This window comes from Onychomys torridus, chromosome 2 (assembly GCF_903995425.1).
Source record: "Onychomys torridus chromosome 2, mOncTor1.1, whole genome shotgun sequence".
In the NCBI taxonomy this organism is placed as follows: Eukaryota; Metazoa; Chordata; class Mammalia; order Rodentia; family Cricetidae; genus Onychomys; species Onychomys torridus.
In genome coordinates, this window is record NC_050444.1 from 148,654,205 (window position 1) to 148,666,650 (window position 12,446).

The 12,446-nt window shown below is 55.6% G+C and overlaps 1 protein-coding gene across 1 annotated transcript in view; it reads left to right on the forward strand.

The window, feature by feature from the left end:
* Positions 1–12,446, forward strand: part of Runx3 (RUNX family transcription factor 3) — a 60,100-nt gene that overhangs the window by 26,092 nt on the left and 21,562 nt on the right. The window contains exon 2 of the mRNA XM_036179848.1: positions 10,355–10,614. Coding sequence (XP_036035741.1) covers positions 10,355–10,614 — 260 coding nt within the window. The remainder of the gene's footprint in view (positions 1–10,354; positions 10,615–12,446) is intronic.

Here is a 12,446-nt window from a genome sequence, read left to right on the forward strand (position 1 = left end):
GATGGAGGAGCCTAACATCTAAGGCAGCTGAGTCAAGTACATGAAACCTGCAAAAATATATCTGGCGTATACTGTTAGGAAAGAGGGATCATGGGTGGAAGTGGGGGTGCTGCTGCTGCATGTAACAACACAGTGTCAACACCCAGAGCACTCCTCCGAACCCCAGGCTGGAGGCTGAATCCCCAGGCTGAACCCATGCTCACCTGTGAAGTGAACCATGGCAGGGACCTGGAGGGTTGTTGGCTTTGGAGGAGGCCACAGGGAGCATGCTCAGTGGGCACTGGGCACCTGCTGGGTACCAGGAGATGCCCATGAGTGAGCCTGCTACTATGAGATGGCTTTAAGAACTACCAGGCAATTGTGTCGAGAGCTAGGTGGTAGGTTGGCAATGTAGTTGAAACAGGGATTTGGCCAAGAATAAAGGGACATAGCTGGGGCAGGGGCAGTGGCTCAGTGAAGCATTGATTGCCTGGAATGTCGGAGGCCCTGGGTTCAATCCCAGGTACCAAAATAAATACAGAAACAAAAACTCAAAGGGTAAGCAGTCCCAGTTGATGCCCCATGGACAGTCATATGGCAACACAATGTAAGCTTTTGTTAGCTGGATTTTTGTGGTTGTTGTTGTTGCTGTTTTTGAGACAGGGTCTGACTATGTAGCCCCAGGTGGCCTGGATCTCATTCTGTAGACCAGGCTGACCTCAGACTCATAGAGATCTGCCTGCCTCTACCTCCTGAGTGCTGTGATTAAAGGTGTGTGCCAAAATGTAAGTTTTTTTAATCTGTTTTTTTTTCTCCCAGAGGTCTGGAAGACAGAGAACATTTTAAGATTTTTTCTATATATTTATTTATTGATAGGATCTCATGTAACCCAGAATGTAGCAGAAGATAATCTTAAACTCCTAATCTTCCTACTCCATATTTCAAGTACTGGAATTACAGGCATACATCACTATACTTTGGTTTAAAAAAATTTTTTTTTGAAACATGATCTATTATGTAGCTCTGGCTATCCTAGAATTCTCTATGTAGGCCAGGCTGCCCTTGAACTCACAAAGACTCACCTGCCTCTACCTCCTGAGTGCTGGGATTAAAGACAGACTCAACTATACCCAGCCGGCTTAATTTTTTAAAAAATATTTTTCTTACCTTAAAAATATTTTATTGTAAACCAGGCAGTGGTGGTACACTACTTTTAATCCCAGCACTTGGGAGGCAGAGGCAGACGGATCTCTCGTGAGTTCAAGGCCAGCCTGGTCTATCTACAGAGCAAGTTCCAGGACAGCCAGGGCTACACAAAGAAACCCTGTCTCAAAAAAACAAACAACAAAACTGATTGTAAGGTTTTAAGTAAAGAAGTATATGTGAAGTATGAGTCTTATTGAAAGACGAAAGGACACTGACAAAGCAGGCCTCTGTGTCCACTTCAGACTTAACTGCTTAAATGACTAAAGTGATGGCCGGACCCCACCCCTACCCCAAGGAGCCTCTCTCCAGCCACACCCCTCCTTGCACCTTCCATGGTGAGGGTAGGGATCCCTGTGTATACTGTGCTCTTTCTAAACTAACTTCTATTATATTTATTTACTTATGGGGGGTGCACATGTGCCACAGTTCACATTTGGAGATCAGAGGACAACATGCAGGAATTGGTTCTCTCCTGCGACCATGTGGGTCCCCAGAGATGGACCTCAGACCGTGAAGGCTTAGCGGCAAGCGCCTTTGCCAGCTGAGCCATCTCACCAGCCTGGCTGTGTAGGCATATGGGAGTGAGAGCCTGATGGAAGTGCAGACCAACCCTGGGACCTGAAGGAGTGAGGCTGAGGAGAATCCTCAGAAGGTGGCTGATCTCCCCATGCAAAGGGCGAGCAATCAGTCTCAGGGAACTCCTGTCTCACACCCTGAGGCAGAGATGGGGTTCCGAGGCTGGAACTCCACAGGGTCAGAATGCAGCCCCGGAGTGTCTCTCATTTGTTCAATAAACCTTTATGGTTAGCTGACCCTGCCTGATGTAACCTCCTGCCCTATCTGACAGCTGAACTCACTGTCGAATGCCCTGCTGTCAACTTGGGGGGCTCTCACGACAGTCTTCCCCACACCAAGGTCCCTGGGGGCGTCACAGAGCCTTAACCAAGGGGTTCAGTGATTCCCCTTCATGGAGTATTGGCTATAGATACTGTGGTGTAGATATAGTATACTGTAGTTTCTAGCCTCCCGTGTGCCAGAGTCTCACACTCCATTTTGAGCACAAGAATGTTCCCTCTTTCAGGTGAGGGAGCTGCAGCAGAGAGGGGAATGTATCGCTCTAAGCAGGAACCCAGTGTCCACCCCAGGCTAATAATCTGCCCTCCAGGACTGGAAGTGCAGGGGTGGGGAGGGTGCAGATGAGGGGAGGGTGTCCTGCTCCAGCCAAAGTTATCTTTCTTTGAACCAGGCAGATGGGCTCCTCTGGCCCTGGACACTCTGGGGGAGGTGTGAAGCTCAGGTGTGGTGTAGGGCAAGGATCTCCTCCCACTCCACCGGCCCACCAGGTCCACCATCTGCTTTCCCCTCCTGTTACCCAGTGGTGGCACTGCCCTGAGATGGGGCCCTTGCTCCAGGAGCACATGCCATCAACACTGGTGGGGAGGGAGGTATAGAATGTCTCCATGTACTCATGTTGCCCTAACAAAACGCCTGAGCCGGGGTCATTTATTCCTCCCACTCCAAAAAGAGCAACTCCGAGACCAAGACACCACAGAGCTGGTAAGGTGTGCATTGCTCTGCTTCCAAGATGGCACCTGTTCTCCAGAACAGTAGGAGAGGGCAGAAAGAGCCTCGGCTGCTTCCCACCGCTTTATGAGACACCAGTCCGTTGGCCACTGATGCACACAGCTCTGATGTAAACCCTTTCCAAAGACCTTACCTCAATCCTAAGGCCACAGTAAGGAGGAAGTCTCTGCAGTGAATTGGGGCCATGCAGACCACAGTGGGGATCGGTAACACCTGTCAGGAAGTATGGCTGTCACTTCCACACTGGGCACTTGAGGTTCCTCACAGGCCAGTGTGACTAGGGACATGGGATGAAAGCAAATGGAGCCACTTAATTCACCCAGCGCCCAGAGCCAGAGGAGGGGCCCGGCCAGCACCTTGTGCAACCTGGGTAATTCAGTGACCTTTCCTAGCTCTCAGTTTCTCCAGCCATAGGATGGAAAATGAACGGACCTACTGCAGGTGAGTAAATTCTAGGTCTCTTAGGGATAAGGTGGGAGCCAAGCCACTGTGTCCCTGAAAGAGAGCCTGAGGCCCAGGGAAGGAAGGGACTGCTCTGACTCACCTGTAGCACCACAAGAGTGGTTCCTCTGGAGTCACATAGACAGCCAGGTCTGCAAGCCTCCGGCTCAAGCCAGGCCATAGGACCCGAGGGCTGTTGGAGCTGTTCTGAATCCCAGGCTCAGGCCAATGACCCACACAGAGGTTAATAAGTGTCACAAACTGTCATAGAACCGCTCCACAGCCCAGCTCTGTGGACACAGGCCAGTTCCACATTAGCCAGACTCTCCCTGTTGTTTATCTTGTACTTTCTATTGTTTGCTAATAACAGGGGAGGAGCCTGACTGTGCATGGCCACCTGGCCAGGCAGTAGGGAACACTATGGAATAATGCAGAGCAGTTAGGAGCACTTGCTTTGGGGCTCAGGAGAGGACTCAGTGGATACAGTCCTTGCTGTGCAAGCATGAGGACCCCAGTTTAGATCCCCAGCATTCACGGAAATGCTGGGTGAGTGTGACAGCCCACAGTCAGAGGCAGGAGTCCCCAGAGCAAACTGGCTATCCAGGCAAGCTGTCAGGTGAGCTCTCGCTTCAGTTTAGAGATCCTGCCTCAGTGAATAAGTAACCAAATAACCAAGGAAGATTCCCAATGTCAACCTTGGGCCTCCGCATTTGCATATGCGTGTGCCTACACTCAAAGAAACACACCTCCTTTTGTAGTCTGGGAGTTCAAATCTTGACTTCCTTGGCATGTGATGCCTCTGGGCCTCTGTTCATTCCACAAGTTGTTTTGACATCCACCTAAGCTACTAAGCAAAAGAAGCAACATGTGCTCAGTATACCCTTCCACCCTGCATGCCAAGCCATGGCATGGGGTAGGTACCTGGCCTGCGGGAGATCTATGACCAGGAATGGCGACATGATTTGGGGGACCCCATGAAAAACAAAAACGCAGGTCCTTGTTCAACAGGTCCTAAAACTTTCAAAGTTGCTGTGGCAGAGCATGCGCTCAACATAGTGGGCACCCTTCCTAAGAACAGGGCCTGGTGACACCACACAGGTCACACCCTAGGGAGCTGGCACCACCTCAGAGACAGCCAGGGAGCTGAGACCCAGCCCAGGTGGAGGAGCTGAGGCCCTTCCCTAGCAGCTAGCGGCCTTCTTCCACTGGGGCTAACCCTGTTCTCTGTGCTGCCTGCGGCTGTGAGGGTGACCGCCCGGGGCCCTGCCACTGTCGGTGGTCATGGAGGAGGCATAAAAGCCTGACTGTTCTCCACCTCGAAATGCCTGTTTTTATCTCACGCCATGCATACAGTACATAGCTGCTTTCTTTCCACAGAGGGCTGCATTTTTTCTTTTCCAAGGGCGACGCTGGAAAGCCATGTGGCTTTTATCGCTGGCAGGAATGTTTGCAGCGTTCCTCCTCACCACATAAATGGAGCCGTCATCTTCAGCCTTGTAAGGCCAAGGCTGCTCCCCTTCAAGCCATCAGCCTCTGAGATTAATTAAAGTTTCACAAGGACTGACAGGCATTAAGACCTTTTTAGAGAGGTGGAAAGTCCCTAATAGGACCCCGTGGCCCAGGCACTGCTGGGTGGGCTTCAGGGACAGGGGCGGGGTGGTGGGGGGAGGCTAGAACTGATGGAAGGAAGATCAGGGACCCAGCCAGCAGGAAGTGCAGCAGGAGGTGCCCAGGCTCTACCCTGGTCTAGGCTGTAATCGGAACAAAGCCCCTTCCTGCCCTAGGTCTTGGCTCTGCCGTTTGACAAAGTCGGGGTCTTGAACTCCATGTCTTAGGGCCTTCATGTGTGACACACTAGAATTCTGAAGCCAACCCAGGACTCCTCTGCCAGGCTTCTAATTCTGTCCCACGGTGGTGGCTGTCACTTCTCCAATCTGGTTCTGCCCCATGAGACAAGCAGAGCGGGTCAGGAACATGGGCTCAGGGTCATGCTGCCTGGACAGAATCCTAGCTCTGTGGTGTCCAAGCTGTGCAGCCTTGTGTGAGTTTCTTAACCTCTCTGTGCTTCTGTTTTTCTCCCTTGTAAAATGGATGTGACAACAATCCCCAAAATGCTTTAAGGCGGCTTAAGTGAGCATGAAGTGTGGAATGTGACAGAGGGGACAGCCCCTGGAAGGGAGCTCCTCCTGTCCCTGCCCACTGCTGTGTGGAGATGGTTGGCAGAGCTGAGGGGAAAGGACAATTCTGGGGAGGGGGGCCAGGGCCCCCTTGGGCTCCATTTGCAAAGTGGGGGTCCATGTTGTAGTGCAGCCAGCAAACAGGGTGCTGGTGAGGAGTCACGGAGACTGTTGGTCTAGCGGAGGGAAGCACATTCTTCTGGGAGCCCAGATCATCCAGGGAACCCAGAGACTGAAATCTCTGCCCCAAAGAGGCCCAGGGAAGCTGAGTGCACAGCAGAGGATCCAAGAACCAGGGCTCTCAGCTTAGACAGAGCACTGCCCGGCTGGACCAACTCCCTCCAGAAATGGAGGCCACAGTGGAGTTCCTCCCCACCCCCAGAACCCTACGAGCCTCCTCAGAATTGACCTGCATCCAAATAGGAGAGAGGGGAGGGAGTGGGTCCCCACCCTCTAAGGTGATCGGCTCTGGAAGTGCGGAACGCCTCAAAGGTTCTGATGGTAGACCAAATCTGTCTGGTGCCCCAGGGTTGGAGAGCCAGCTGGAACCAAGGACTGCTCAGGAAGCACACTCTCCTCCTTCAGATGGGAACCTGAGGCCAGAGGGAAACTCTGGCCCTTCCCACTTGTCCCTGGGTCCCTCCTCTCGGGCTGCAAGGCAGCTGAAGGCAGCCTGGCCCCTGCTTTGGACACTGAAGCACAGCTCTCACAGGGGTCTGCACTCAGCCCTGGCTGCACCTCCCACTTCCTCAGCCTTTCTGAGGTATTTTCTATGTCCTCTGGGTTTGAAGGGTCTGCTGAAGCCACATTCCCTTTACAACGAACAGGGCCGAATGCTGCTCTAGGGGACTGCAGTCACAGTTGTATCTCAAGGCCAGCACCCTGTCTGATCCTTGGTCAGGCCTCAGCCACTCCCATTTGAGGGCCAGACTCCCACAGGGCCAGGAATGGTTGGTATCACAGCGCCCAGCTCTCCCTCGCTCCCGGACCCTCTGTCTAGCTATCCCTTCTGCAATTGGAAAACACACCCATCCTCACACCCATTCTGGATCCTTCCCTCGAGTCACCCAGGAGAGGGGACTCCAGAGTTGGAACCTCTGAAGTAGGGGTTCCCACCTTTCAGGAATTTAGCTATATTACCTGTTCCATCACTGGTTCTGAGTGGTTCTGTATGTGCGCACAGCCAGGTTATATGACATCTTTTGTATTTTGATATTTTATATCGTGTATCTGAAAAATGGGATGCAGAGTTCCGTTTACTAACAGCTCTTTCTTTCTGGCTTTCTCTTTCTCAGCCTTCCAAGGCTCACTGCTTCTCCCCTCCCAGCCGGAACTGCTTATCTTTCCCTCAATGAAAGGGCGTTAGATCGTTAGATCGAAGTCTACTGAGAGTTCCCGGGACTAGGCTGGAGGCAAGATCCACATTAGGTCCCACGCACGCATGCACTCACGTACACATGTGGGTGCCAGGACAAGAATGGAGAAATTTAGTTTCTAAAGGGAACAGACACCTTGGGGGGGGGGGGGGGGGGGGGGGAAACTATAGTGTTGATGATGGCGCTTTCACGTGCTGCTTAGGTCAGGGCTGCATGTGGAAGGGTAGTGGTGAGAATCCCAGAGCCTGGAAGGCAAGAAAGCCCTTGAAGGCTGTCTTCAGTGCTGGCTCTGTCTAAAGGCAGGCACCAGACAGTCTTTGGGCCCCAGGTGGCCCTCAGTCCAGCCTCGGGGGAAGGAAAGGCAAGAGGACCATGGCCATCGTCTGGTCTCTGGGTCCCAGCAAGCTGTGTGGAAGCTAAACCAGATGGGTGTTTCCCAGTTGAGGGAGTGGCCCTTGCCAAAGACGGTTGGAATGACAGCATCCTTCTGTGCTAGGCTTGTGCCAAGCACTTTACACATGACCCCAGATGCAGCTGCTCTCCCCTCTACAGGCATATTTGATGCAGGGCCCCTGGACCACAGTGATGAAGGAAGTCAGATTTAGTAATAAACCTAAATAAATACTCAGAGCTCAGAAACAGGTACTCCAAAGCCCACCTCCCAGGCTCCAGACTCCCACTCAGTCCTTCCCGGAGACAGGGGCAGCGATGCACTGCCAAGAAGCCATTGGAACCCTCTCGTAGGTGGGGGTCCCTCTCAGGAGAGGAGCCTGCTGTAGATAACACAGGCTGGGTCCAATTTACCCAGCAATGCACAGACACGAGAGGGGAGCTCCGATCTCTTCTTCCTGACATGAGGTGCTTTGAGGACATCTGAGAGAAAGCACACTATTGTCCATCAGTAGGACAGAAAGGGAGAGATCACGTGGGGAAGGGAGAGGGTGAGATGAGTCCCCATTGGTGGCAGGAGCTCTCCTGGTCTGAAAACTGACAGTGCCGAGATAGATCTAGGTTTATCAATCTAGAGCAGCAGAAGGAAGCTGGGCGGGTATCAGGCCAATCTAAGGATGAAAGTCTGTTCCTTCTGTCCTAGCCTCAGACTGGGTCTCAGAACAGAAATGGGAAAACGGTGCGTTTCTGTTGGAGAGAGTTCTGCCGGTCGCAGGCTCTTTGGTGTCTGAGACTTCAGAGGAGGGCACCTATCCGTGAGAGCCCGGGCAAGCAGCCCTCGGACTAACACTACGCCATCCGTTTGTCGGATACGTGGCCGCAGATACTGCGAGGAGTCGGGCATGCGAACTATCCTGAAAGTAGCTCTTTCCCGGCGCCCGGCAGCTTGGAAAACCGAGGCACTGCAGCTGGCGCACATCTGTGCCCTGATCCTGCCGGGCCACTGAGCAGCCAGCAAGGCGCCAGCGCCAACTAGTGGGAGGTTCCCGTCACTGCCTCAGCCCCGGAGACCCTGCACCCGCGAACTCGGGCTGCATATTCAGAGCTTACACTTCCCCAACCCTTGATTCTGGTGCCCACAATGGGCGGGCGCCTTCAAGGGTTGTAGCTGAGTCCAGATCCGGGGTCAGACTCCGGGTCCCCCCAGAGCCTCATTCTCTGGAAACTCGTTTGTTAACTGCTGTAGGACAGAAAGAGAAATTAGGTGGAGGGGGGCTACTAAATGGGGCAGATGCAAACTGGAACTACTCAATAAATCGAATTTACACACCATTGACGCAGCAGGTCATGGTCCACAGTCTTTCGAGAGCAGAGTAGGTGGCTCATCGGGGGTCTGGACCCTATCTGGTGGCAAGCAGTGGTCCCTTTCTAGGGGAGCCCCCTGAAGGCACACGTACCATAGCCAGGCCCCCAGGATTTCCTCTAGTCCTGAGGATTTTGCCAGAGCTCCTCACGCGCAAGGACCTCAGCCCAATGATGGACAACCCCGAGTCACTGGTTCTCTAAAATGTCCAGTGAGCGACCCTCACAGTCCCTTGCTTCCTTGATAACCTGAGGCCTTGATAGACTTGAGGCCCAGAGAGGAGTGTAGGACAGTTCTCCTGGCGCTCCTCAGATTCGGGGCCAGAGCTTGTCCCCACTGTCGTGCGCCTAGAGCCTGATTTCGTTTTTTGACAAAATGGAGTATGCTAGTCTGAGATCCAGGATGAAGTCTTGATGTCGCCGTCGGATCCTAGGTCGTGTCGCTCTTGGGGCTTGGAATTGGTCGTTATATTCGCGTCCACTGCCTCTGGCAACGAAAATGCCGTCGAATTTCCAAGGCACTGAGAGAAACTCGGGCGTTCGTTCCCGCAGTCCAGGGAGTGCACCTGGGGGATGGCCCCCGGTGACTGTGGGCTTCGAAGCTCTGGCTCTCCTTCCCCCTACAGTTGTGCGTCTGTACACCCATGCCAGGCCTGGAGACCGGAGAAGGCAGAGTTGCTGGCAGTGAAGTCCAGGCACGGCTGGGCCACCCGGCATGAATAACAATGGAGACTCCGGGACCGATTTTCCACAGGGTCCCTGACAGCGCTGTACATTACAGCAACTAGGGACAAGAAGACGTGGCTCTGCCCTAGGACTCCTTACCACCCACAGGGAGAAGGCAGTCCGGCTTCTCTCCAAGCCACTGACAGTTTTCTTCCTGCCACAGACCCGTGTCCCCTTCCACGACACGGGAAGGTGGCTGCATGCGTTGGGGGGTGACATCAGAAAACACGCGTGTTGCAGGCCCTACTGTAATTTTCAAAGAGTCACCGGCCAAGAACGACTCCAAGAGGCCTAAGCGATCCTGAAACTAGTTTTGATTGGACAGGAGCAGGGTGGTTGACCCCCAACCCACTGCTGATTCGTGTGGGAACCCTCATTCTGTCTGCCTCGAAGGTTGACACAGAGGCCACAAGGGGCCAAGGCCGCGCGGAGCTGGGGACCGTGAAATCCCGCGTGGGGTGGAAGCTCTAGGCTCAAAATCGTTTGTGGGGTGGAGGGACTAAGGAACCAGCCTTGGGTGTCACCGCAGCGACCAGCTGAGGGTGCAGGTTCCGGGCTGCGGTGGCCAGAGCTGGAGCAGCCAGGCTGCAACCCGAGGGAGGGGCTCGGAGGCGCAGTCAGGACGCTGGAAACCGATTTCTGTCCCGGTTGCCGCGGATGCTCCCGACTCCCGGGGACCGCGGCTCCCGGGCGGCTGCTAGGACGCGGGTGTCTAGAGCCTTCGGGGCGGGGCCTGGTCCCTGCTAGGCCCGCGCGGGCCCGAGACGCCCGGTCCACCCCGGCGAACCCCGAGCCTGGGGGCTGCGATTGGCTGCTCCCCGCGTCGCTCGCGCGGCCCCGCCCCGATGCCCCGGGTACTAACCCCGCGCGGGCGGCCGCGGCGCCGCCACTTGATTCTCTAGGATCCGGGCTGGGGCCGCGGCCGCCGAGTCCGTGGGGCGGCCGCGCGCGCGGGATGCGGGACTAGCGGGCGCGCGGCCGACCGTCGGGGCGTCCCCCCCCCGGCGCCGCCCCCCGCGCTGGCCGGGCCCCGCGCCGCCGCCTTCCCGCCTCCTGCTTCCCGCGGCTGCGGCCGCCCGCGCGCTGACGGCTGCGGTATGCGTATTCCCGTAGATCCGAGCACCAGCCGCCGCTTCACCCCCCCCTCCACGGCCTTCCCCTGCGGCGGCGGTAAGATGGGCGAGAACAGCGGCGCGCTGAGCGCGCAGGCTGCCGCGGGCCCCGGCGGCCGCACCCGGCCCGAGGTGCGCTCGATGGTGGACGTGCTGGCCGACCACGCGGGAGAGCTCGTGCGCACCGACAGCCCCAACTTCCTCTGCTCGGTGCTGCCCTCGCACTGGCGCTGCAACAAGACCCTGCCGGTCGCTTTCAAGGTGAGTGGGGGGGCGGGGAGCGAGAGGACATGGAGGAACCTGGGCTCCCCTATTTCAGGAGCCCAGGCCGGGGAGGACATGGGGAGCATCAGACTGGGAGGACATGGAGGGAGATGACACCCAGCTGGCAGGACATGGGGGTGCCCGGGCGCCCCTGCTGCAGGATCCCAGGCCCGAAAGGACCCCTAGACGACTCCAGTATAAGAGCACAGACCCCAGAGGACATGCGGGACACCAGGTTGGGAGGAAGGGGAGCACCCAGCCAGTAAGACGCAAGGGTGCCTGGTCACCCACGCTGCAGGAGCCCAGGCCAGGAAGGACATGGAGGGAACCTGGGTGTCCTCTCTGCAAGAGCCCGGGTTCAGAAAAATATGGTGTGCCTCAGTCAGGGAAGATATGGGAGGGCGGCCAGGAGAACTGGGCGGAGGAATCCTCCAGCCGCTCCCACTGCAGGAGCCAGTACCGGGGACCCCGCAGTTGAGATCGGCGCCCCGGGGTCTCGCTGCCCATAGGACACGGGGACTTGGGGCGCTCCCTCTCGGATGCGCCAACAGCGTGGAGGGGCCATACCTCTCCACCTGGCCTTGGCGGGTCCCTGCGTAGTATGGCGACGTGGAAACGGGATGATCGGGACTTCCAGATTCCTCTGGCACAGCCTGACCCGTAACCGGGAGGAGGATGGCCCGAGCTGGGCAAGGACCCCGGAGGTGTGGGGTAAAGAGGGCGAGAAGGGCCTGGCCTACCCCGAGGCGCCGCACCTCCTGCGCGGCTGCAGAAACACTTCCTTCCCTCACTCTCCACCTCGGGCGGCTGATATTTTGCACTGGGCGACCATAGGCCGATCCCTAAAGGGTTGCCTCCCGCAGAGGTGTGCATCCTGAATGACAGACTGGGACGCCATCCCGGTAGCCCCGAGTCGTTCAGAGAGGTGGTTTTTGTTTTTTTCAAATATGCCAGGGATAAGCAAGTGTTTCATTTTCTTCTTTCTTTTTCTTTCTTTCTTTTTTTAGAGGGGGGGGGCAGCCAGATGAAACGAAAACGCCTTGGTTTTCCCCTAAACCTCTCGCAGCTGCCGCGAGAAAGGGCAAGGCAGGAAGGGCCAGCGGCTGGGGAGGTGGTGGTGCCCGAGGTGGCTGGAAACGCCGGCTGCTGGCAGCTGAGGCCCTCCTTGCTCCCATTAAGACTTCAAATTGAAGGGGGGGGGGGGACTACTGACTCTTTGAGGTCTCCCGGGTGACATCTTAAAATACCAGCGGGGGAAATCTCCCGGGGAGGAGGGGAGGAGGCCCGTGTGACTGTAATCGTCAGATCGGAGGTTTATACTGTTGTCACTTGGAGCTTAAAAGGAATCTTTGAAATTAAAAGAAGACAGGATGTTGACAGGAAATCTGGCCTTTTTAATCAGACCCCAAACATTTTCTCCTTGAAATCTTTACCATCTGGATCCCCAGTCCCTGCACACGGCAGCCACGTTTAAATGGCTGTGACTCTGTTTAAAGTCTGGTTCAAAAGGCATCTGCCTCTTGGTGTGCCTTGGGTGGGGTGGGGTGGGAGGGAAGAGATGACATTTGAGGGGACAACTCCACCCACCCATCCAGTGGTTCCCAGCAGGTACATGCTTAGTTATCAAAACGGGGGTTTTCTGGATCTGCTTGCAAAACAGCAGTTTTGCTTTGCATTTTGCATTTTCTCTGCATAACGAATCCAGACTCCGCTGAGGCTATTTAACGGGGCCTTGGCCACATGGCCGGGCCAAATTTCATACCCTAAAGGGCAATGCATTAACTGAGACCAAGGCATGCCCCCGCTACTATCATTGCTGATGCTTTTGC